The sequence below is a fragment of the Acinonyx jubatus genome, chromosome B4 (assembly GCF_027475565.1).
Source record: "Acinonyx jubatus isolate Ajub_Pintada_27869175 chromosome B4, VMU_Ajub_asm_v1.0, whole genome shotgun sequence".
Lineage (NCBI taxonomy): Eukaryota > Metazoa > Chordata > Mammalia > Carnivora > Felidae > Acinonyx > Acinonyx jubatus.
The window spans coordinates 112,788,159-112,816,061 of record NC_069387.1 but is presented as its reverse complement, the minus strand read 5'-3'; the positions used below and the strand labels follow the sequence as shown (position 1 = coordinate 112,816,061).

Sequence of the window (27,903 nt, the reverse complement as noted above, 5' to 3'; positions counted from 1 at the left end):
AAGTTCTCTACAGATTTTGGATACCAACCAATATGTCATTTGCAAATATCTTCTCCCATTCCATCAGGTGCCTTTTAGCTTTGTTGAATGTTTCCTTTGCTGTTCAGAAGCTTTTTATCTTTTTTTTGTGTTTCTTTTTTTTAACCATTTTTTAATTTATTTTTTTAATTTACATCCTAGTTAGTTAGCATATGGCACAACAATGATTTCAGGAGTAGATTCCTTAATGCCCCTTACCCACTTAGCCCATCCCCCCCACAACCTTTCCAGTAACCCTCTTTTTGTTCTCCATATTTAAGAGTCTCTTATGTTTTGTCCCCCTCCCTGTTTTTATATTATTTTTGAGAAGCTTTTTATCTTGATGAGGTCCCAATAGTTCATTTTTGCTTTTATTTCCCTTGCCTCCACAGGTATGTCAAGCAAGAAGTTGCTGTGGCCAAGGTCAAAGAGGTTGCTGCCTGTTTTCTCCTGTAGGATTAAGTGTCTGACTCCTGATTTCAGCTCAGCCCATGATCTCACAGTTTGTGAGACTGAGCCCTGTGATGATCAGAAGCCCCCTTGGGATTCCTCTCTCTCTCTCTGTCTCTCTCTCTCCCTCTCTCTCTGCCTGTCCTCCACTCATTCTCTCTCTGTGTCAAGATAAATAAATAAGCTTTTTTTTAAAAAAAAAAAAGATTCTTTTGGTTATAAGTAACAGAAAGATTCATTCAAATAGGCTTGAGCACAAAGTTAATTTTTGGTTCAAGTAATTAGGCGTGGGTTCCTCTTTCTCTTTCAGCTCCGTGTCTTTCAGGCTGGCTCCGTCCTCAGACAGAGAATCCCTTCATGCTTATGAGATGGCTGCAGAAATCCCAGCCTCACAGACCCTTAAGTTCATATTCAAGGGAGAAGAAAAATATATCTGCTGGTAACATTAACAAATATCCCGAAACGTGCTCGGACTGTACTGGGTTAGGTGAAGTACTTACCTCCGGAACACATGTGCAGATTGTCTTGGGCCTGGGTCATGGCTCAAGGATCTTGATCTTGGGCTCTGATACAGGGATCATAGTGCACTGAGATCTCATAGACTCAAAGTGGGGGAAAGGTCAATCCCCAGAAGAAAACTAGAGGATAATTCTGTAAGGAGGGGCTGGCAAAGAAAAACTATGGAATGCAATGACTAACAATGCATTGAATGCATTGAGTGATTATAAGCACTGAACCCTAACCAGATTCTTTTTAAAGTACAAAGCCATTAGCCAACTTGAATAGCTGTCCTTGAATTCTGCAAATGCCTGGGTAAACATAAGGATTAAGGCTTCTACTTATCCTTACGGGCTAGAAAAGCTAAAGAGTAGATAGTAAAACCTGTCAAAATAACTTTTCAGTTATGGAAAGTGTAAGTTTGAGTAAGCACTTGGTAGGTTGTAACTAAAGGGGTGAAAGATAAGAAAGTATACATACTTTCTCTTACAGATCATTTATTTCTTGTTGCTTTAGAAATGGGAGATTTAGGGGCACCTGGGTGGCTCAGTTGGTTAAGCTTCCAACTTCGGCTCAGGTCATCATCTCGCAGTTTGTGGGTTCGAGCCCAGCGTCGGGCTCTGTGCTGACAGCTCAGAACCCGGAGCCTGCTTCAGATTCTGTGTCTCTCCATCTCTTGGCCCCTCCCCTGCTCATGCTCTGTGTGTCTCTCTCAATAATAAATGTTAAAAAAAAAATTTTTAAATGGGAGATTTAACAAAGTAACAAGATAATATACAATCAGTACAATAAAGTGCAGAAAGTGAAGAATAGAAAATACAATTTAAATTAAGGTTGTTAATAAGAAAAAGATCCTTGGGAGACCACCTGGGATAGAGGTTCTACTATTAGGCATAAGTAGGAAAAAACATTTTGAACAACTTCTGGGATGCACAAGTACAGGAGGGGCAGAGAGAGACGGAAAGAGAAAGAATCCCAAGCAGGCTCTGCACTCTCAGCAGGGCTCAAACTCCCTATTGTGAGCTCATGACCTGAGCCAAAGTCAAAGTTGGATGCTTAATGGACTGAGCCACCCAGATGCCCCCCAACTGCTGCTTTTATTAGGAAAAACGCAATAGCCATTTGTGGTTACTTTACTTCTTACTATTTGAGTGGGTTGTTTGAAATCCTTGTCAGAATGAAGTTAACTTCATTTTAAATGATAAAGGATAAAGGATTAAAGACCTAAATGTGAGACCTGAAATCATAAAAATCCCAGAAGAAAACATAGGCAATAATTTCTTTGATATCAGCCATAGAAACATTTTTCTAGGTAAGTCTCCTCAGGCAAGGGAAACAAAAGCAAAACTAAGTTATTTGGACTACACCGAAACAAAAGGCTTTTGCACAGCAAAGGAAACCATCAACAAAACAAAAAGAAAACCTACTGAATAAAGAAGGTATTTGCAAATGACATATCCATTAATAGGTTAATATCAAAAATATATAAAGAACTTATACAACTGAACACCAAAAAAAAAAAAAAAAAAAGATACAATTTAAAAATGGGCAGAGGACCTGAACAGACATTTTTCCAAAGAAGACCTACAGATGGCCAACAGATGCTTGAAAAGATGCTCAACATCACTCATCATCAGGAAAATGCAAATCAAAACCACAATGAGATATCACCTCACACATGTCAGAATGGTTAAAATCAAAAATAGAAGAAACAACAAGTGTTGACAAGGATGTAGAGAAAAAGGAACCCTTATGCACTTTGATGGGAATACAAATTGGTGCAGCCACTGTGGGAAATAGTATGGAGTTTCCTCAAAAAGTTAAAAATAGAACTACCCTATGATCCAGTAATTCTACTACTGGGTATTTATTCAAGGAAAACAAAAACACTAATTTGAAAAGATATATGCACCCCTATGTTTACTGTAGCATTATTTACAATAGCCAAGATATGGCAAGATATGGAAGCAACCCAAGTATCCATCGATAGATAAGTGAATAAAGATGTGGAAAAAGATGAATGGATAAAGATAGATATAAGTATAGATATAGATAGATATAGATACAGATATAGATATAGATACACACACACATATATATCATAGTGGAATATTACTCAGCCATAAAAAAGAATGAGCTCTTGCCATTTGTAACAACAAAGATGGACCTAGAGGGTATACTGCTAAGTGAAATAAGTCATACAGAAAAAGAAACATACCATATGATTTCACTCATATGTGGAATGTAAGAGACAAAACAAATTTAAAAAAGACAAACTAAAAACATACTCTTAAATACAGAGAACAAACTGGTGGTTGCCAGAGGGGAGGTGGGTGGGGGGAGGAGTAAAATAGATAAAGGAGATCAAGAGTACACTTACGTTTGATGAATACTAAGAAATGTACAGAATTGTTGAATCATTATATTGTACACCTGACACTAATATAACATGGTATGTTAATATACTTCAGTTTAAAAAGGGGGGGGGGAATGAAGTTAACTCTTGACAGTACCAATGAAGTCATAAGCTTCTGACAATACAAATTCAAATGAGACTTATTTGAAGTCATTGTATGAGTGAGGTCTCTCTCTTTTGGTGAAAAGTGACTGAAACTCGAGTCAAAACTAGCTTAGGCAAAAAGGAATCTGTGTTAGCAGGCTCCTCCAGTTCTGAGATGGCAAGAGTGCACCTGGGCCTCACAGACAAGGGATCAGAGAGATTCAAATGCCACTCGGAGTGGCATCTCGCATCTCTGTTTCTCTTACACTGGCTTCTTCCTGGGAATTTTACCACAAACAAACTGACGCTCCACCTCTCTGTCTGACAGGGGGAGTAAGCCTCTTTCCCAGCATCAGTTTTTCAACCCCCAAGAAAGGACTCTCATTGACCTGGTTCAGGTCACCTGCTCACTCAGGACCAAAACACAGTATTTTGATCAGCCCTACTTGATGTGGTTACTCATCTTTAGTCCAATAACCTCAGCCAGGAGTTGGGATTCCCTATGTTTGTGGTAAGAAAATGGATATTTTCTGGAAGAAAGAGAGGTGCAATACTTGGTCAACAAAACCAGAGATGTTTATACCAATGTCCAATTCTTTTCTTAATGATAAAGAATATTTAAAGTCAATAAACATAATTATCACCTTAATAATTAGAGAGTTACAATTGCACCACTAAAGCCCACATGCCAGGAAAAATGGTTGGCACAGGAGATAACCCAAATATTTCACAGGTGGCTTCAAGCTTTGTTTTGGTGTGCAACCCTGGCAGATGGCCTCTCTTAATGCATGTTGAAAGGCAGAGCTCCACGCAGATTCCTAAAATGAATCCTAACCTTTGGAGTTCTATATGCCACTCCGGGACTCAAGGTCAAATCATCCTTATCTTGCTTCTGACCTTAAGCTTCAGGTCTGATAATCAGATCTCTGGTTTGCTCATCTTTACTTAAGCCAAGTTTCCCCCTCTCTCCATCCTTCCATTCCCCCATGTGACCACCATATAGCCATTGGCCTTCACAGACAAGCTTCTTAAAAGGAATAATATCCCAGATCATGGTTTCTAAATACCATTTTCCACTCAAAGGAAACAGGAGTTCTTAGACAAATGGCTGATGCTAGGGTTAGGGTAGGGAAGAATAAGAGGAACGTGAGACATCTTATTGTGCCAGAAAGTAAAGAGGTGCTCAAAAAAATAACGGAACATGTCAGATGGCTTGAAGGGCTCCTTATTTCACTTGTCTTCTTAGCAGCATATAGAACTAATCTCATTGTTCTTCTTAAAACTCTCTCCTTTTCTAACTTCTGGTCTTTTTCTACTTCTGATTCTCTTCTTAATGGCAGCTTCCCCCAAGAGTCTTTCTGGGCATCTCATTTTCTGCTCACCTCATAAATATAGGTGTTCTTCAGAGTTCAGTCCTCAGGCTTTTCTCTTTTCATTTTCTCCCTCCCTGCTGACCTTAGCTAACCCCACAGCTTCAATTGTTATATAAACAATGGCTCTCAAATATATATTTCTGAGTATACTTATGTATGGGTAGAGATGAGAAATAGATACATTCAGCACAGACATCTCACTTAGGGGCACCTGGCTGGCTCAGTCAGTAGAGCATGCGACTCTTGATCTCAGTGTTGTAAGTTCAAGCCCCACACTGGGTGTAGAGATTATTTAAAAATAAAATCTTGGGGTGCCTAAGTGGCTTAGTTGGTTAAGCATCTTGACTTCAGCTCAGGTCATGATCTCACGATTTGTGAGTTCAAGCCCCATGTTGGGCTCTGTGCTGACAGGTCAGAGCCTGGAGCCTGCTTCAGATTCTATGTCTCCCTCTCTCTATGCCCCTCCCCCGCTTGTGCGCTCGCTCTCTCTCTCTCTCTCTCTCTCTCTCTCAAAAGTGAATAAACATTAAAATAATAATAATAATTAATAAAACCTTTAAGATGAGCCTGGGTGGCTCACTCAGTCAGTTAAGCATCCAATTGTTGATTTCGGCTCAGGTCATGATCTCACAGTTTGTGAGACTGAGCCCTGAGTCGGGGTCTGCGCTGATAGTGTGGAGCCTGCTTGGGATTCTCTCTCTCCAATCTCTCTTCCCCTTCCCCACTCTCACCTACCCCCTCAAAATAAATAGGTAAACTTAAAAAAAAAAAAAAAGAAAAATTATTATTTTAAAAGACATCTTTCTTAAGCCCCAGAGCCATATATCCAACCAAAATCCTCCTAGATATCCCCACTGAGATTAAACCACTATTATTTCAAAGATAAGCTGTTAAAAATTGAAGACATTACCTTCCTCTCATCTAGTATTCTTTACTTCTATACTAAATAAAGTATACTTTATTTCTATACCTATTGTCCAAGCAAGAAACTCTGGAATTATTCTTAACGCCCTTCAGCTGGAGACAACCAGGAACCCATCTCTAGTTGAATGAGGTGAGTTATGGCTCATTTGCAGTAAAGAATGCACAGCATAGGGAACCATAGAACTCAGTATGAGAGCATCAAAAAGAACCCATTATAGGATTTGCTATTTGCTTGAGTAATTTGAGAAAGAGTCTAAGGATGCAGTGGTCTATTCTAGATTGAATGCTGGCAGAAAGGGGAAATTTTATGATAGTGATCTCAACACATCTTCTGTACAGGAAGGAGAGCCCAGAGCAAGGACAATGCTATAATTGGTAAAAAGTGCCATCACTCATTTCAGTCAAAAGAAGCGGGTGTTTGGAATTTTGTAGATGGCACAGTGACTGCTTTTGTCTACACTTAGACAAAGCATGGAGTGGACCTGTTTTGTCTCATGTTATTATGGCCTCAGAATATCTCATCGGATAGTATTCTGTGAAGTTCTTACGCCCGACAGGAAATAACATGGCTTACCTGTAAATGCCAGGTCAGCTTCTAAATGTCAGGAGCTGCCATTTCCCCCTTCCTCACTCATTACTGTCATTTCCATATAAATTAGTTATCAAGTCCTATTAATTTTTATTACTTACGTATCTCTGGGTTCTGTTCCCTTCTCTACATCTTCTTTGTTTCTTCTCTAACTAAGGCCATTGTCATTTGTCATCTGAGTTTCTATATCAGTCACTGAACAGTTCGTCCAACATTTCATCTCCCTCCTGTTCCAGTTCATCTGCTACCCTCCACCCTTTACCCACAATGATGTTTCTAAATATAGCACCCCTGCTTAAAATCTGCTGTCACATTACCAGCCATGTTGCCAATATTTAAATGGAAAAATTAAAAATCAGCAAGGTTAGAAATGAAAATTAACTTTTTTCTTTCCTCCCTAAAAGGAATCAAAAAAGGCAGACAAGTGTATTTACACAAGGAGTCAGCTGACTATGGAGACTATTCTGAAGTTCTGATTCCCTCTTAAGAAATTATGACTCATTGTGAATCAACAGTGACAGGACTGCTAAAAAGCTTACTGCATTATTGGCACCATTAGCAGAGGTATATTTATTGTCCAGAACAAGAAATTTATGATCCATTTAGCTCTGGGTAATACATTTTAAGAAAGACATTATTAAAAGAGTACGTCCAGAAAAGGGCAATCAGGACAAGGAGGTTCTGGAAACTGTCATATGGATAATCAGAAAAAGTGAGGCTTAAAGAAAACTAAAGAGGGATATGACAAGTGTTTTTGAATATCCACAGATCTGTCGTACATTAAAAGATCTGTCGTACATAAAACATTTATGTTGTATAGTTCCAGGGGCAGGATCAAGTCTTAGGATTACAAATCATAGGAAGGTTGAATTCTACTCAGTCTAAGAAAACATTTTCTAATAATCAGAACAGTCCAATAATGAATTAGCTTCCTAGAAAGGTAATGAGCTCCTAGTTACTAGAAGGGTTCAAGCCAAAGCTGAATAATTGTCTGGAAAGTATACTATAAAACAGGAGTTGTCAAATCTTCTGCTAAAGGGACAGTTCCTTCATCTCTTGTGGTCTAATGCTTTTATAAATTACAATAAAATGAAATAAGTAGAAATGAAAAAAATTAAAAGTCCAAGCTTTATTTTTTTTATTATCTGATTCAATGAACATTACATTTCAGCAACTAGAATTAGAACAAAGATAAAAGGGAAAAAGAGTGATTAATAAAAACTTGCTCATTGTTCCACTTTACCACTGTTATTCAACATAGTGTTAGAAGTCCTAGCCTCAGCAATCAGACAACAAAAAGAAATAAAAGGCATCCAAACCAGCAAGGAGGAAGTCAAACTTTCACTCTTTACAGACGACATTATACTCTATGTGGAAAACCCAAAAGACTCCACCAAAAAACTGCTAGAACTGATACATGAATTCAGCAAAGTCTCAGGTTATAAAATCAATGTACAGAAATTGGTTGTATTTCTCTACACCAATAATGAAGCATCAGAAAGAGAAATCAAGGTATTGATCCCATTTACAATTGCACCAAAACCATAAAATACCTAAGAATAAACTTGACCAAAGAGGTGAAAAATCTATATGCTGAAAACTATAGAAAGCTTATGAGAGAAACTGAAGAAGACACACATTAAAAAAGGAAAAATATTCCATGGTCATGGTTTGGAAAAAGAACTATGTTAAAATGTCGATACTACCCAAAGCAATCTACCTATTCAATGCAATCTGTATCAAAATAACACCAGCATTCTTTACAGAACTAGAACAAACAATCCTAAAATTTGTATGGAACCAAGAAAGACCTCAAATAGCCAAAGCAATCTTGAAAAAGAAAACCAAAGCTGGAGGCATCACAATGCCGGGCTTCAAGCTGTACTACAAAGCTGTAATCATCAAGACAGTAAGGTACTGGCACAAAAACAGACACTCAGATCAATGGAAGAGAATAGAGAACCCGGAAATGGACCCACAAACACATGGCCAACTAATCTTTGACAAAGTAGGGAAGAATATCCAATGGAATAAAGACCGTCTCGTCAGCAAGTGGTGCTGAGAAAACTGGACAACGACATGCAGAAGAATGAACCTGGACCACTTTCTTACACCATACACAAAACTAAACTCAAAATGGATGAAAGACCTAAACATAAGACAGGAAGCCATCAAAATCCTAGAGGAGAAAACAGGTAACAACCTTTTTGACCTCGGCCACAGCAAATACTTACTTAACATGGCTCCAGAGGCGAGGGAAATAAAAGCATCAAGATAAAAATCTGCACAGCGAAGGAAACGATCAGCAAAACTAAAAGGCAACCAAGGGAATAGGAGATGACATATCAGATAAAGGGTTAGTATCCAAAAATCTATAAAGAACTTATCAAACAACACCCAAAAAGCAAATAATCCACTGAAGAAATGGGCAAAATATATGAATACACACTTTTCCGATGGTAACAGACGCATGAAAAGATGCTCAACATCACTCATCAGGGAAATACAAATCAAAATCACAATGAGATACCACCTCACACCTGTCAGAATGGCTAAAATTAATGACTCAGGAAACAATAGATGTTGGTGAGGATACAGAGAAAGAGGAACCCTTTTGCACTGCTGGTGAGAATGCAAACTGGTGCAGCCTCTCTGGAAAACAGTACGGAGGTTCCTCAAAAAATTAAAGATAAAAGTACCCAATTGCACTACTAGGTATTTATCCAAAGGATACAGGAGTGCTGATTCAAAGGGGCACATGTACCCCAATGTTTACAGCAACACTATTGACAATAGCAAAAGTATAGAAAGAGCCCAAATATTCATCAACTGACAAATGGATAAAGAAGATGTGGTATTTACACACAATGGAATATTATTTGATGATCAAAAAGAAAAAATCTTGCCATTTGCAGCAACATGGATAGAACTAGAATGTATTATCTAAGCGAAATAAGTCAGTCAGAGAAAGGCATCATATGATTTCACTCATGTGGAACTTAAGAAACAAAACAGATGAACATAGGAGAAGAGAAGGAAAAGTAAAATAAAAACAGAGAGGGAAGCAAACCATTAGACACTTTTAATACAGAGAACTGAGGGTTGCTGATGGGGTGTTGGGTGGAGGGATGGACTAAATGGGTGATGGGTATTAAGGAAGGCACTTGTTGGGATGAGCACTGGGTGTTATATGTAAGTAATCAATCACTAAATTCTATTCCTGAGATCATTATTACAATATATGTTAACCAACTTGGATTTAAATTTTAAAAAATAAATAAAAAGTGGTTCTCTATGAAGAAATCTTCCCCAACTAATCTCTTCTCCAGTGACTGTTTCTTTTCCTGAACCTGAATGATGGTATAAAATTTATCAATTGATTACTTAATGTCTTATATTGGTCTCCAATTGTTAGGCAGACAATACTGCCTTATTGTTTAGTTCTGCCCCCCTCCCAACCCTTAGCTACCTAGTGTGTGCAGAAGAGAGTGTTAAAATATATGAATTAAACTGATAAGGAAATTATTAGTTGTTGAGTGTATCAATGAGTGATCATCCAAGTAGAGATGGTTTATAAGTAAAGGTTATTAATTTCTTTTAAACACTGGAAAAGAAAACTCTAATCAATTTCTTTTTTAAAATTTTTATTATAAATTTTTTTAATGTTTATTTTTGAGAGAGAGACAGAGACAGAGTGCGAGCGGGAGAGGGGCAGAGAGAGAGAGAGGAGGAGACACAGAATCCGAAGCAGGTTCCAGGCTCTGAGCTGTCAGCACAGAGCCCAGTGTGGGACTTGAACCCACGAACTGTGAGATCATGACCTAAGCTGAAATCAGACGCTTAACCTGAGCCGAAGTCAGATGCTTAACCGACTGAGCCACCCTGGCCTCCCTAATCAATTTCTGACTGAAGGCCAACCATGCCATGTACACTCACCTCTGTCCCATGGACGTAACGATCTAAACCTTAAAACAAATCAGTAATGGAATGGAATGGAATGGCCACAATATTTGGTGTTTCTCCCTTCAAAAGGTAGAGTCTATTTCCCTACTCCCTCAACTGGGATGGACTTGTGGAAGTAATGACCAGTTTGGAGACTAGGCCTTAAGAGACCTTGTAGTTTTCACTCTGTACCCTTGAAACCCTGAAGCTATGTGAACAGGCCAGGTCTGACTCACTGGATAGTGAGAAACACAAAGTTCCCCTTACGGCTTCAGCCAACAGCCACTCTATCACTGGACATATGGGTGACAACAGCTAAGACCAGCCAGCCTCATCAACCCTATTAATGGGTTGCATTAACAACCTCAGATGCATGGACAAACCCCGTCAGGATCAGGTGAGCCCAACCTAGACAAGATTTAGCCAGAACCGTAAACTATAGGTTTTTTTTTTTAATTTCTTTAAACAAAATTTTTTTAATGTTTACTTATTTGAGAGAGCGTGCTTGTGTGAGAGGAGGAGGAGCAGAGAGAGAGGAAGACAGAATCGGAAGCAGGCTCTACATTATCAGTGCAAAGCCCGACATGGGGCTTGAACTCACAAACCATAAGATCATGACCTGAGCCGAAGTTGGACACTCAACCAACCGAGCTGCTAGGCGCGCCGGGTTGTTGTTTTAAGCTAATAAGTATTTGGGGAGATTTGTAACCTAACAATAGATAACTGATACTCAGGGATTCATCCAAAGTTCTCTTAATAGACAGACCCTCAAGTAGTTTTAAACACTTATTAACAAGTTATTAAATCCTAAAAACAAAACAAACAAAACAAAAACACCTTAAAGTGAAGATTAAAGCTGACATGTACAGGGGCACCTGGGTGGCTCACTCGGTTGGGCGTCCGACTTCGGCTCAGGTCATGATCTTGTGGTTGCGAGTTGGAGCCCTGCGTCAGGCTCTGTGCTGACCGCTCAGAGCCTGGAGTCTGTTTTGGATTCTGTGTCTCCCTCTCTCTGACCCTCCCCCCCGTTCATGCTCTGTTTCTCTCTGTCTGAAAAATAAATAAACATTAAAAAAAAAAACTTAAAAAAATAAATAAAGCTGACATGTGAGGAATAATTTATTTCCTCACGGAAATATTAATCAGAAAATAAGGTAAAGTGTCTCTGAATGGATAACTAGAAAGAGTAAGAAAATGGTCGAATGTTTTAATTGTAAATACATGATTTCAGGGGCACATCCAGTGGAATGCTAGAGCTGGTTCATAGCAACCTGATATACAATTATTAAATTTTCAGAAATTTTGTGAGCCAGTTGTTAAACTTTTGGTAGATTAAATCAGCCATGATGAGAATATGTGCACCATGGAAATTGGCAAACATCACCAGGCAGAGCCAGAGTTCACAGTATATCAATGAACACATCTGTTGTTGCAAATTTCATCAGTATGTGTGTGCGTAACACATATAAAAATATCCTTAATATTTAAAGACATTGGTTCGTTCTGCCATGCTGTGATCTTGGGCAAGTCAATTAGTCTTACTGAATCTCAGTTCCCCTACCTATAAAATCAAAGTATGTGCCTCAAAATCATCTTTAAGGTGATTTTCGGGTCTACTATTTCTATCTTCTTTGATCCTACTGATGGTAGTTCTACCTGGGTGGCAATGAGGAAAAAGACCAACAGGATTAATTAAAATTGGCACACTGACCATGTTACCAACCACAATTTTTGCTCTAATTCAAGATAAATTAAAGAGGGCAATACATTAGTAATTCAATGTGCTTTGGACTATGGAGAAGGAAGAGGTGAATTCTGACTAGAGGGGATTAGGAAAGGTCTGGGCAAGATATTTTGTCAATCAGGAATAAGGTCTCATCTTTGAATATACAGTGGCTTGAACTCTACAAGTGCTTAATAAAATGTGCTGAAGTAATTATATACCTGGAGAGAAAATTGGAAAGAAAATACAATCTTGTTGAATTAAAGACTGACTCAGGATTCTACTTGTAATTTCCATATGTAATTGTGGAACTCTGCCTCAGCTTCTCCATCTAAAAATGTTTATAAGCAACATTATAAGAATTCAGGCAATCATAACTGTGGAGCATGTCAGGAATCCTATAGGAAGATGCTATATAAATATGAAGATGATGTGACTAAATCAAAGTAGATGCCTTTGTGCCAAACTAGAAAGCACATTACATATATATTCTACCTGGGCATTTCTTCCCAGCGTGTTAAAATATCTTTTCTTTCAGAAGGTTAAACAGCATATTAAAAACTAGTAGGGGGCTAATGGCCAAACTGTAATTGGGACAGTATTTGCAAATTATTTTGCTAAGAATATTAGCAAGTCATTTTGAACTTCTGAGAAAAAAAATCTAAGAAATCATTCCCTTTTCCTGTAAGCAATGAAGACATTTATTTATGCCTTCAGCAAATAAAATAATTTGCTAACCTCTTGGGCTTATGTGCTGATACTTCAGCTGATTCCTTTCTGGAAATCATAAATACACAACTGAAAAATATTCCGTAAGTAAGGGTTTGCATACATTGCTAGAGCTTTCCAAAATGGAGGTACATGCTGTCTTGTTTTCTTCTGTTCTTAAAAATGCTTGGAATCTAACTAAGGTTGCTTTCTTAGAATATGTGGAAACCAAACTTTCTATCTTGCATATTAACAGCACTCCAGTACTAATGTTATTATGTACTTAGCTGCAGGCAAGTAAGAACTAGGGCATTATGTGCTACAGCCTTTAATGAATTGAAAAACAACAGATTCTATCCCCAGGAAAACACACAGATATATATCCTCAAAATTCTACACATAGATATCACCTGTCCCCAAATCCCATTTGTAAAATTCTTAGGTTAAAGTGCTCTGCACTACAGCAAATCTTTTACAACATCATGTTTGTGGTTATATGAATGTACCAGGCCATATTAGGCACTAAGGACACAGTGGTAAACAAAGCCAGTCAGGGACCTTGCAAATTATAGAGCTGAGTTTAGTAGGAAAGATGGATATTTATCAAATAATCACACACACATACACACACACACACACACACACACACACACACACACACACAAATGCTTAATTAAAAACTTTGATCAAGTGCTACAGAGTAAGAATTACATCCAACTTCCTTCAGATACCATGTAAGCAAGAAGAAAATAGAGGGAAATATTTAAAGCATTGAGAGCAGAAAAACCCACCAACCTAGAATTCTGTACCCTGTAATACTATCCTTCAAAAGTGAAGGAGAAATAAAGACTTTGTCAAACAAACAAAAATGTAAAGAATCTGTTGCCAATAGACCTGTCTTGTAAAACTATTAAAAGAAGTTCTTTAGAGAGAAGGAAAACAAGACAGGTCAGAAACTCAGATCTACATAAAGAGCAGTGGTGAAGGATAAGTCAAGACAAAACCCAAACTTTTTCTTACTCTTCACTGATCTAACATAACAGTTTGTTTAAAAAAATAACAACAGTGTATCTGATTATATGTATATACGCTTATGCATGAGAAATGAATGACCACAACGATACAAGAGACAGGAGGGAGGAATTAGAATTATCTTGTTTTTATAAAATACTTGCACTGCCCATGAAGCAGTATAGTGTTGCTTGAAAGTGGACTCGGCTTATTTGCAAATGTATATATGCAATCACTCTAGGGCAACCACTAAAAAGGATTTTTAAAAAAGAAGTATATTACAACAGGGCCTGGCAAGTAGGAAGGCCTTAAGGGGAAAAAAGGTGTAACAGATGTGCTAAGAAAGGAGAGAAAACGGAGTCACATAAATCAAAACCATAAAAGGCAGAAAAAGTAAAAAACAAAAATAGAATAGAAACAAAGAACAAGGGCAACAAATAGGAAACAGTAGCAAATATAGTGGAAAGTAATCCAGCTATCTCAGCAATCATTTTGAATGTCAATGGTCTACAGGCACCAATTAAAAGACAGAGATTGTCAGATTAGATAAAAAAACAAGACCTAACTCTATGTTGTCTGCAAGAAACCCATTTAAAATATAAAAACACATACAGATTAAAAATAAAGAAAGAAAGATATACTATAGTAACACTATTCAAAAAAAAAGGAGCAGCTATATTAATTTCAGACATAGCACACTTCAGAGCAAAGAATGCTATCAGGGAAAAGAAGGACATTACATAATGATAAAATGATCAATTCTCCAAGAAGACATAACAACTGTTAAAGCATATGCACCTAACAACAGAATGCCAAAAATATGTGAGGCAAAAACTGATGAGACTGCAAAGAGAAATAGATGAATCCATTATTATAATTGTAGACTTTAACCCCCTCTATCAGAAATGGACAGATCCAGCAGGCAGGAAATCAGTAAAGACATACCTGAACTCAACAACACCATCAATCAAATAGATAAAATGGACATCTATAGACTACTTCAACCAACAACAGCAGAATACATATTCTTCTCAAGTTCACATGAAACAGTCACTAATATAGACCACATTCTGGGTCATATAACACAACTTGACAAATTTAAAATAGAAATCATACAATGTCTATAGCCAAAGTATGGAAAGAGCCCAAATGTCCATTGAGGGATGAATGGATAAAGAAGATGTTTATATTTACAATGGAGTATTACTCAGCAATCAAAAAGAATTAAACCCTGCCATTTGCAACAACATGGATAGAACTAGAGGGTATTATGCTAAGTGAAATAAGTCAGTAAAAGAAAAATATCATATGACTTCACTCATAGGTGGAATTTAAGATACAAAACAGATGAACATAAGGGAAGGGAAGCAAAAATAATATAAAAACGGAGGGGGACAAAACATAAGAGACTCTTAAATATGGAGAACAAACTGAAGGCTGCTGGAGGGGCTGTGGGTGGGGGATGGGTTAAATGGGCAAGGGGCATTAAAGAGGACACTTGTTGCAATGAGCACTGGGTGTTATACATAGGAGATGAATCACTGGAATCTAAAAACATTATTGCACTATATGCTAACTAACTTGAATATAAATTAAAAATTAATTAATTAACTAAAAAAACCCCAGAAATCATGCAATGTCTGCTCTCAGATTACAGTGGGATTAAACTTGAAATCATTAATGGGAAGCCAGCTGGACAATCCCAAAATACTTGAAGATTAAACAATACACCGCTACATAACAAGTGGGTCAAAAAAGAAATATCAAGAGAAATTAAACAGTACTTTGCACTAAATGAAAATGAAACACAACTTACCAAATTTGTGGGATGCAGTGTAAGCCACAAATGCTTAAAGGGAAATTTTAGCATTGAATATACATGTTAGAAAAAAAAAGAAATATCTAAAACCAACCATCTAAGCTCCCACCTTAGGAAACTAGAAAAAGAAGAGCAAATTAAATCTAAAGTACGCAGAAGAAAGGAAATAATAAGAATTAGAGTGGAAATCAGTAAAATTGAAAACAGGAAATCAATAGAAAAATTGATAAGATCAAAAGCTCATTCTTTATAAAGATAAAAAAAATTAATAAGCCACTAACCAGGCTAACTAAGAAAAAAAGAGAAGCCACAAATTGCTAGTATCAGAAATGAAACAAGGGACATTATTACAATTCCCATGGACAACTAACTCTATACCCTCAGATAACTTAGATAAAGGGCACCAACTCTTTGAAAGACACAACCTGGCAAAATTCACACAAGAAAAAGACTACTTGAATAAGCCTGTATCTATTAAAGAAATTGAATCAATAATAACCTTCCAGAATATAAAGCACCAGGCCCAGATGGGTTCACTATGAATTCTACCAAACGTTTAAGAGAGAAATAATACCTATTCTCTACAATCTTTTTCATAGAATAGAGCAGAGGGAATACTTCCTAACTCATTCTATGAGGCCAACATTACCCTGAGACGAAAACCAGACAAAGACATTACTAGAAAGCCACTAGCTAGTATCTAAAATGAATATAGATGCAAAAATCCTCAACAAAATACTAGCAATTCAAATCTAAAAAAAAAAAAAAAAAAAAAAGGTGTAAAAGAGAATTATGCACCATGATCAAATAGAACTTATGCCAGGTGTATAAGGCTAGTACAACTTTAAAAAATCAATTAATGCAATATACTAGTATTGAAAAAGAACCAAGTGAGAGGACTGACCCTGTCTGATTTCAAGACTTACTACAAAGCTACAGTCAAGGGAGTGCAGTACTAGTGAACAAGCAGACAAAATATTTCAACAGAACAGAACGGGAGAGCCTAAAAACAGAACCACATAAATACAGTCGACTGATTGTTGACAAAGGAGTAAATGCAATACAATGAAGCAAAGAGTCTTTTCAACAAATGGAGCTGGAACAACTACACATGCAAAAAAAAAATAATAATAATAATAATAATAATCTAGACAATGACTTTACATCCTTCATAAAAATTTGCTTAAAATGGATCATACATACACACATACACACACACACACACACACACACACACACACACACAGGGTCACAGACTTAAAGGTAAAATGCAAAACTATCAAACTCTTAGAAAATAACATGGGAGGAAGTTTAGATGATCTTGGGTTTGATGATAACTTTTCAGATACAGCATCAAAGGCATGATCCATGAAAGAAAAAATTAATCAGCTAGAGTTCATGAAAATTAAAAATTTCTGCTCTGTGAAACGACAGTGTGAAGAGAATGAAAAGGCAAGCCACAGATTGGGAGAAAATATATGTAAGAGGCCTACCTGATAATAGATTAATATACAAAATATAAAAAGAACTCTTAAAACTCAACAATAACCCAATTAAATAACCTGATTAAACAAATAACCCGATTAAAACAAATAACCTGATTAAAAAATAGGCCAAAGACCTTAACAGACACTTCAATAAAGAAGATACACAGATGGCAAATAAGTATATGAAAAGATGCTCCACAGTCATGCATCAAAGAAATGCAAATTAAAACAATCAGATACAACTACACACCTATTAGAGTGGTCAAAATCCAAAAACACTCACATCACCAAATGCTGGTGAGGATGTGCAGCAACAGAAACTTATTCACTGTTGGTCTGAATGCAGAATGGTCCAGCCACTTTAGAAACAAACGTGGCAGTTTCTTACAAAACTAAACTTACTCTTACCTTACAATCCAGTAATCATGCCCCTTGGTATTTACTCAAAGGAGATGCAAACTTATGTCCACACTTGTGCACAGATGTTTATAGCAGCTTTATTTATCATTCCCAAATTTGGGAGTGACCAACAAACCTTTCAGTAGGTGAGTGGATAAAGCATGGTATGTCCAGACAGTGGACTGTTTTTCAGCGCTAAAAAGAGATTAGCTACCAAGCTATGGAAAGACACACTACGAAGTGAAAGAAGCCAACCTGAAAATGCAACATTCTGTATGATTCTAACATATAACATTACGGAAAATGCGAAACTATAGAGACAAAAAAGATCAGTGGTTACCAGGGGTTAGGAAGGAAAAGAGGATAAATAGGCAGACACTAATTTTAGGGCAATAAAACTATGCTGTAGATAATATAATGGTAGAAATATGCCATTCTACATTTGTCAAAATCCACAGAATGTACAATACCAAGAGTAAACCCTAATGTAAACTATGAACTCTGGGTGATGATGTGTCAATGTGGGTACATCAATTGTAACAAATGCATCATCCTGGTGGGTGATGGTGATAACAAGGGAAGCTATGCATGTGTGGGGACATGGAAAATACCTGTACCTCCCTTTCAATTTTGCTGTGAACCTAAAACTGTTCTAAAAAATGAAGTCTTTTTAAAAAAGGAAAAATATCCACTAGAATGTTAATAACAGCATTATTTATGTTTTATTTTATATTTGAGAGAGAGAGAGAATGCAAGCAGAGAAGGGGCAGAGAGACAGAAACAGAATCTGAGGCAGGCTCCAGGCTCTGAGCTGTCAGCACAGAGCCCAACGTGGGGCTCAAACTCATGAGCAGTAAGATCATAACCTGAGCCAAAGTCAAATGCTTAATCAACTGAGTCAACCAGGCACTCCAACAGCATTATTTATAATAGGGAACAAAGAGAAACAATGATTATGCCTAAAAGCAGTGAGGAAGTTAATTATGACATCCAGATTATAGAATAATATGCATTCATTAAATGAGAGTATTTAATGATATGGCAAAAAAATTCTATTAAATGAAAAAAGCAAGTTATAAAACAGCATGCATAATTAATACTGTTTTTACTCTTTGAAATATATTTATGCAGTGAAATAAGTGGGAAGAAGTGAAGCAAAAATTGAAGTGTTATCTTTACAAGGGACAATTATGGGAAATTTTTATTTTCTATTTATTTTTTAATTAAAAAATAATAATGCATTATGCTTATGGTTTATAAACATTATAAGGGTGCCTGGGTGGCTCAGTCAGTTAAGTGTCCAACTTTGGCTCAGGTCATGATCTCACAGTTCACAAGTTCAAGCCCCATGCCAGGCTCTGTGCTGACAGCTGAGAGCCTGGGACCTGCTTTGGATTCTGTGTCTCCCTCTCTCTCTGCCCTACCCCACCTCATTCTCTCTCTCTCAAAAATAAACATTAAACATTTTTAAAAAGTTATAAACATCATTATAAAAATTCAGTGGCTCAGTAGATACTAGTTAAGTAGATATTATCATCCTTAAGAAGGGACCATTTTTTTGCTGTTGGCCTAGCAAAAAGTATAATGCCTCTTCAAATGTATTAGGGGTTTGGTAAATCCTTGACAACTAGATCAACAGAATGAATAATGGCCTCAGAATATCTCAACACATAATTTCACTACTCCCATTTATTCTACTAGACATTCTTACCTAAAGAACATCCAAATAGTCTCTGGTAATTAAGCACATTGTTACTGCCTTTGGGTAAGCAGTGTTTGAATTGAACTCTAAGAGTGCCCTCTGGTGGCTCACTGACAATGCTTTTATATCAGCTTGAGGTGTGTTAATCCACCTCATCAATGGAAACATGCGAACTGGAAAATTTTTCACGACTGAATGAATTCGCTTTAAAGGACCATCCCACCTTATGCAGTTTTTAAATTTCTAGAAAAAAGGAGACAAGTAAGTGGACCTTTGCTAAAATGTTTGTGATGGTGGATAAGTTACTACCCCTGGGGTAGAGAATGGAAGGAGCAGAGAGGAAGGAGGTGATGGTGGTGATGGAATATGTACTTACTTAGCAAACTAAATAACAGCAATCCATGAAAGCCAAAATTCTAGCATCTACAGTATTAACCTGTAGTTCCAGTACAATAAAATCAAAGTTAATTCTCCAAAGCACTGACATGTGGATGTGTGGTTTGGGCATCTTACAATCAAACAATCTCTATTTAGTACATCTTTGTACTTAGAAAAAAAGTTTTTAATTAATTTATTCTTTATTCTTCCTACTTTTATAATGTGGCATATCTCAATCTTTGTAAAAATTTGGATATAAATCAACTGGAAAAAAATCTAATCATTTTTCAAAAATATGCCACTGAACATGGCTGGTAAATATTTAAAATTTCTGATTCGTAAGTTCTATCAACCTGTTTTTCTTTGCTCTTTCCCCCACATTAATATATTAATGATAAAAGGAAGCCACTTAAAAACATTTCCTTTTGGTAACAGAGGGTGGCCATTATTACTTCCTTAATTCTTTCCTATTTATTATTCCTTACATTTTTACTGAATACTTGAAACTTCAGGGAGAGTTCCTCTATTAAAAGAACTAGATTAAAGAATAGACTTTTTATTTTATTTTTTTAAAGTTTTTATTTATTTTGAGAGAGAGAGAGCACGTGTGCACATGTCGGGGAGGGGCAGAGAGAGAGGGAGACAGAAAATCTCAAGCAGCTTCATGCTGTCAGTGCAGAGCCTGATGTGGGGCTCAAACTCATAAACTGAGATTTGGGATTATGACTTGAGCCAAAATGCAGAGTCAGACACTTAACTGACCAAGCCACCCAGGCATCCCAAAACAACAGACTTTAAATGAAGTTTTCATTTCAATGAATTTCATTTCAATTTTACTTCAATGAAATCATTTTCCACATCAGATTTTAAAATATCACAAATATTTTACAAGTTTCAATAAAGCACCTTTCCACCTTCTTAAAAGATTCCTCACGTCCTAAACAGAAATCAGAGGGGCAGCAATGCCATTAAGGATCACATATAAGGTGGTAGTGACAACCAACAGCAAAATAATCAATTAACATTCTCATCACACTAGTGATATTAACATTTTAACCACAGAGTTGCATGTGTTCTGAAGCTAGCATAATTTCTAAAACAGCCAGAAAAAAAAAATTTAAAACAAATTCTGTAATATCCTTTCTAGGAAAGTACATTCTTGGGTAAAAGAAAATACCCCTTTGTCACTGTAATGCACAGTAGAAAGGCTCTGGAACCAGACCATTTGGGATCCTGGCTCTCCCACTCCACTTGCTAGGTAAGTGGAGTTCAAAGTCACTTGGCCTTACCTATAAAGTAGGAATGATGATCTTTCTTCAAAGGATTATTGTGAGAATTTAATAATAATGTATATATATGTAAAGGACCTAGCAAGCAGTAGAAACTAATTAAAATGTAACTACAGTTAACCCCTGAACAAAGGGGTTAGGGGTACCAATCCCCATTGCAGTCAAAAATCCATGTCTAACTTTTGACTCCCCAAAACTTTAATTACTAATAGCCTATGATGACTGGTAGCCTCACCGATTAACATAATTCATTAACATGTATTTTGCATGTTATATGTATTTTATATTATTATATTGTTACAATAATGCTGGGGAAAAGAAAATGTTACTAAGAAAATCTTAAGAGAAAATACATTTACAGTACTGTACTATATTTATCAAAAAAAATTCTGTGTGTAAGCAGACCAGTTCAAACTCATGTGGTTCAAGGGTCAACTAGAATTTATTTCCTAGAAGCCACAAGAAAGAAAACATCATAACATTTATTTTCTGGGTGGACCACATGAGTTTCTTTTCAAAGACAATTAAAAAATCTCCCTGTGAAGGAGAACCATGCACATTTTTATGAATCATATTTGTACTACTAACAATATTTGGCTGATAATGTAAAAATACTTAATCACAACTAGATACATAAAAATAAATGGTATACCTTCATATCTCAAAGGCAAGATAAGATGAAGTAGGTTTCCGCATATAAGAATGTCAAATCCACAATTACCTAAGATATATAAAGAAATTGACATTCTAAGACATTCTAAGACATAAAAAGACATTTTATTATTGTTTTGCTACATAACAGTGAATACACTCAATTGCATTTTCTCAAATGGCAAATAAGACACAAGATAACATCTCTTTGATTCCTGAAAACCTCAATATCATCTGTCTTTTGGAGGATCCAGTTTCCTACGACGTCTATGATACCTTTAAAAGAAGAAAATATTTAAGATATTATTTTAGTAAATGTTAACTGTTCCTGATAAAAATATAAAATTTCTATGATTAGTTTGCTGTTCATTAGCACTCAATGAAATCAACAAAACCTAATACATATATATATATATATACATATACGCTGTTAGATATAATTTATACATACTTAGCTAGATAAATATTTCTTAATAGGAAGCCACATTTCCCCACTGTGGGAATTGTTTTCTACTAATTAAGCATTTTGGAAAGGATTTTGCAGCTGTTGAGGTTAATTTCAATATGGTAACCTGGGTAATTAATCCTTAATTAAAAACGAATAATTGTCTTTATCGTAAAGAAACAGCACATCATGAACGTGCTGAGCATGCTCTATTAAAGTTTTATTCAAAAGGGATGTCTTCCCCTACATGGAGCCCTCTTAAGCTACAAAATTATATTTTAATACACAATAGGATACAATCAGTAATATGTTTACAGAAAAAATGTACAAGGTCACAACAAAATGAAAGAAATGCAAATTCTAAGTGAGGAAACTTTTACTTGTTTTTGCAATCACAAATATTTTAAAAAATCATAATTCCCAACCCAAGCACAGGTGTGATGAAATAAGCACCATCAGACATGATTGGTTAAAGTATTAATCGGTAAAATACTCAGGAAAAGCAGTGTGGCAATATATATATCAAAAAACTTTTTAAAATAGTCTTTACTTTTAATCTAGTAATTCCTCTTCTGGAAATCTATTCTAAAACACATAGAAAAATAGTTAAAATAGTAACTATTTTAATACTAAAATATATTAAATATTTAAATATTAAATATTAATCAGGGAGGGGGAGATACAGGATGCACATTTACATATACAGTAGGATTAAGACCATATAAAAATAGGCAAACTAACAAAACTTATTAAAATAGAAATATGAAATGCATTGTTACCAGTGATTGAGTCATTTTACCATGAAGAATTTTTCTTTTTGCTTCTTTGCATTTCCTTATTTTCTTTCTTAAGAGAATTTCTGCATAGATACATGTGTTTATGGTGATGAGTTCTCTTCAAAAATTCCCTTTAGGCCAGATTTTGGCAAGTTGGCCTGAGTTATTTACTTTTTTGCTAATGTGGAAACCCAATGTAAGGATTTCTATACCATAAATAGTAAGCCATGTATCTTGCACTCTTTAGCTGTGATTAAGATATCAAAAGCATTCTTTTTGTTTATCTCATGGTTTCATATGGGCAAGTTTCCTATACGTTGTTTTTTTTATACTGATTTTTTGAAAACTGACAAAACACAGAAATTACGTTGATAAAATTATGTTGATGTACACAGAAAGTACATCTATCTACAAAAACACAGAACATTAAGTTGTAGAATAATATACATATAGTGTAATATACATATATTTTCTACATGTACTTATACTGGCACAGAAAAAAACTCACCATTTTCTTAAGCTCTCCAGTTATATGCCAGATAATCAAGGTTTTACTAGTGCCACCCTGAAAGGTGGGGTCTCTCAAAGCAACTAGTCACCAGAATAGGGGTTTGGGAAGTCACAATTTCTTAGGATGCATGAATTTCAATTTCTGCTACAATCACTAGCCAGAAGCAAGCACCTTGATTATAGGGTGCCCTTATAACTTACCATTCGGACCTGGACTCTTGAGAGAATTAAAAACCCACCCTATTAATAATTAACAAAACAACGAAACCAAGACTCTTCCTGGAAAACCAAGACATATTGTTACCCTTCTTCAACTACACAATGATTCAGTGACATCTGAAATACTTGTCCACAGTTCTTAATCGAGAGCAGAACTTTATCTCCTGGTTCACACCACAGCTGGATGTTCAAATCTGTTTCCTACTGATGGTAGTAACTAATTTTTGTGGGCTCCATGGAAAAATATTAAAATAGTTATTTAAATAAAGTAGTACTGCTATTCATATATTTATAGGATTGCCCTATATTTTGAGAAATTTCAAATTATTTTCCAAATCCTTACTTTTCCTCCAGCCTCCTTTCAATCCTTCCATCCTTCTTTCTTTCAACATAACTTGACATCTAGTAGTGCTGTTAGCTTACTATCTTCTTTTTTAAGAGGTATTATGAGAATGAGTATCATTTATTCATTCATTTATTTTTAAATATGTGGACATCTACTATGTGCCGGGCACTACTTCTAGGTGCTCAGAATTCTGCAGTACACAAAACAAGACAAAATCTCCACCCTCATAAGGCTGACATTCCAGTGCAGGAGACAGGAAAACAAGTAAGTTAGCCAGGGAAGGTTTCAGAAAGAAAAAACCCAAAGTGAGAAAGCTAGCTTTGCTGATACCAGCAAGAGAATTCTACAGAGACTGAACAGCAAGTATAAGGGCTTTGAAGGAAAGGCATGTTCAAGGAAGAGCAAAAAGGCCACATGGCTGGAACAGAGTGAACAAGGAAGAGAACAAAAGAAAATGAGAATGGAGATGTAATGGAGGATCAGATCACACATGTTCTTATACGTAATAGTTAAGGCCTTTAGCTTTTTTTCTGGGTAAGATGGGAAACTGTTGGAAGGTTTTCAACAGAAAAATTATAAGAATTATAAGTGAAATTTTAACAGGGTTACTCTGGCAATGTGCTAACAACAGACAGTAGGGAAGCAAAGCAGAAGCAGGGAGACTAGTTAAGAAGTGACTTTAAAAAACCAGGCAAAGGGTGGTCACATGGAGCAGGATGGTGGCAGAAGGAATGGTGATAAATGGTCAAATGTGGACACATTTTGGGAGACAGAGCTAACAGGATTTGCTGAGAGACCATACATACACTGGGTGTGAGACAAAGAGAAGAATCAAGAATGGCACCAAGGTTTCTGGTCCAAGCAATGAGAAGAATGGAGTTAGCATTAACTGAGATAGGGAAGGCTGCAGGAGAAGCTGGTTTGTGGCGGACCATTAGAAGCTCAGTTAGAGACATATTAAGTTAGGGTTGCCTATTAGACATGTGGATATACAGTTGGAGCTGGATATACAGTTTTGGAGATCAAGGAACAGGGCTTGGCCAGAGATTAAACTGGGAGCTATCAGGGATGCCTAGGTCACTTAGTCAGTTAAGGTCAGACTCTTGATTTCAGCTCAGGTCATGAGTCTCAGGTCTGAGTTTGTGAGATTGAGCCCTTCATCGGGCTCTGCACTGACAGCATGGAGCCTGCTTGGGATTCTCTCTCTCCCTCTCTCTGCCCCTCCCCCACATAGGTGCTGGTGCTCTCTCTAGCTCTCTCTCAAAATAAATAAATAAAGTTAAAAAAAAAAAAAAAGAATTGGGGCTTTGCAGACGCCACCACCCTGGAGCCGCCCATGCTGCCCAGCCATGGTCAACCCCACCATGTTCAACATCTCCATGGATGGTGAGCCCTTGGGCTCCATCTCCTTCAAGCTGTTTGCAGACAAAGTTCCAAAAATGGCAGAGAACTTCCATGCTCTAAGCATTGGGGAGAAAGGACTTGGTTATAAAGGTTCCTGCTTTCACAGGATTATTCCAGGATTTATGCGCCAGGGTGGTGACTTCACATGCCATGATGGCACTGGCGGCAGGTCCATCTATGGGGGGAAATTTGATGATGAGAGTTTCATCCTGAAGCACACAGGTCCTGGCATCTTGTCCACGGCAAATGCTGGACCCAACACAAACGGTTCCAAGTTTTTCACGTGCACTGCTAAGACTGAGTGGTTGGATGGCAAGCACGTGGTGTCTGGCAAGTTGAAGGAGGGCATGAACATTGTGGAAGCCATGAGGCATTTTGGGTCCAGGAATGGCAAGACCAGCAAGAAGATCACTACTGCTGACTGTGGACAAATCTAAAAAATTTGACTTGTGTTTTACCTTAACTACTAGACCATTCCTTCTGTAGCTTGGGAAAGCACCCCTCCACCCCCATCTGTCAAAATCTCCTATAATCTTTGTGTTCTTGCAGCAGTTTCACGGGTTCCATGTTTTCCTTACTCCCCTCCAAGTCTAGCTGGATTGCAGAGTGAAGATTATGATAATGAAATAAAAGTTAAACAATAACAACAACAAAAAAGAGAGTTGGGAGCCATCAGCATACAGAAGATATTCAAAGCCATGAGACTGGATAAGATCACTATCTTGGAAAATGGGACAAAAAAGAAGAGAGAACCAAGGACTGATCTTTGGGCACTCCAAAATTTATTGATAAAAGATATGAAAAGGAATCAGTAGGAGAGACTAGCCTAGTATATGAACTTTAGATATATATAAATAGTTTCAACGAAGCTATTAAGGTTGAATTATTGAGAAAAATAACAGATAACCCAAATACAACTATTAGGGACTCTGTAACACTGCTAAAATGATGTGTTTTGGAAAGAGTTATAACAGAAAGAATGTTCCATCACTTCTGATGTTTTTCATGCCAACTGAGGAAGACTGAAAGGGAAAACATCCTGTACACAAATGCTATACATAAGGGCACAGATGACATACTTGTTTCCTGAGTACTAGCAACCCTAAAGGCCAACAGGAGATACTGCAGGGGCTGCTGTGCAGGCAAAGCCACTCAAAATCAGGTCCTCAACAACTATTTATGAAGGAGATATCTAATGCAAACTGCTGTTGAGAATATGGAAAAAAAATGGATTTGCATAATGGGTATCCTTCAAAGAACATGTTCAAAGCCCCATGACTTCAGGTGAATATGATGTAATAGCTAAGCTAGTTTAATTTGTTTTCATACCTGTAATATTATCAAACAGGAAGTAGCAGGAACCACATGGTTATCTATTAAAATCAACCTCAGCACAAATGAATATAAAAATAGTCATTCAGGCAAAGGCAAAACATAAGGAACTAAAAGTTCGATTTAACTGCAAACCCAGTGTCCTGGGTTTCCTCATTATCTATCTCCCACCCTAAAAATTTAAATAGTTCTGGCACCCAATCTCAGCATTAAGCTCAAGCCTAGGAAGAATCTTTGAATTGCCTTCCCAAAGTAAGTAGGATCACCAGGATCAGGAAAAGGCAAAAAGCAATTCACAAATTTCGCAGTAACAATATTAACTTTAGATTTCCAGACTTGAGATAATCTAATCACCAATGTTTTTGGCCACTGGGCTATTTCAGCATCGATTGCATACAGTCACACTACCTACACTTCCAACCCACCCACTTTGGGGGAGGCCATTAATTAAATGTATGTAGGTTCAGGACTGAATGAAGTGAGGCAACATCCTGGGATCATAAAGCCACTGCTGACCTTGATTAAGAATTTGATAATAAGAAACAACTTACTCTACCTGTGACCCTATCAAATAAAACGAAAATTGAATAAACTCACATAACTTGATAGCTAAACTCTGGGAATAAAACTTCTAAGAATCACTGAGAAATTTACCAGTGGACCTTCCCCAAAACTACCATAAATAAAGTACCATTGAAAAAAAACTGAACACCTTCAAGAAGCTGTGGACATAATTAGTAAGATATATTTCATCAGACAGCAACTGAGTACCCACACACTGTATTAAGAATACTGTATTAGAGATCATGTGGAAAACTACAAAAGATGTATTCCTGATGAAGAGAAAATAGTCTAGAGCAGGAGATGTAGACAAAAAATTACCCATAAATACAAATATAACATTAACATATATCCAGCCATCTATGGTTATATATAGTTGTGCTAACAGGGAAACTATTAGCTGTGTGTGTGTGTGTGTGTGTGTGTGTGTGTGTGTGTATAACTATGTGCTATAGTCAATGACTATAATCAAATTAAATTTCATGGAAAAAGTAAGCTAAGTAAGAGCAAATGGTAGAAAAATGAAAGTACCAAAAATCAAAGGAAACAGCATTTAAGATGGCTTGACTGAAATGAAAAGTCAGATTGGACAAAAAAGTAAAATCCAAAAGTAAAATTCTACTTCTAAGAAACCCACTTGAAATATAAAGACACAGATAGGTTAAAAGTCAAAGAAAAGAGGGGCACCTGGGTGGCTCAGTCAGTTAAGCATCCAATTCTTGGTTTTGGCTCAGGTCATAATCTCATGGTTCATAAGCTGGAGCCTCACATTGGACTCTGCTGACAGTGCAAAGCCTGCTTGAGATTCTCTCTCTCCCAGTCTCTCTGTCTCTCCTGCTCTCTCTCTCT

At 36.8% G+C, this 27,903-nt stretch overlaps 2 protein-coding genes across 6 annotated transcripts in view; one reads left to right on the top strand and one right to left on the bottom strand.

Moving 5' to 3' along the window:
* The window catches only part of MRPL42 (mitochondrial ribosomal protein L42), a 69,456-nt gene that overhangs the window by 14,581 nt on the left and 26,972 nt on the right, over positions 1-27,903 (bottom strand). For 3 of the 5 annotated variants that reach the window (XM_015070461.3, XM_053226605.1, XM_015070462.3), the window contains one exon: positions 20,075-21,737. The exons of 1 other annotated variant lie outside the window; for it this stretch is intronic. Coding sequence is in view for 2 of the 4 variants with exons in the window: in XM_015070462.3 (XP_014925948.1) it covers positions 21,692-21,737 (46 nt within the window). In the remaining 2 variants the exon portion in view is untranslated. Of the gene's footprint in view, positions 1-20,074; positions 21,738-25,776; positions 26,549-27,903 lie in introns of those variants that run through there. One more of the 5 variants, XM_053226606.1, reaches the window with a different exon arrangement.
* On the top strand, positions 23,211-25,817 carry LOC128316464 (peptidyl-prolyl cis-trans isomerase A-like). Its single transcript, XM_053226608.1, has one exon. It carries the CDS (start codon positions 25,107-25,109, stop codon positions 25,596-25,598), a length of 492 nt encoding a protein of 163 aa, XP_053082583.1. The 5' UTR covers positions 23,211-25,106; the 3' UTR covers positions 25,599-25,817.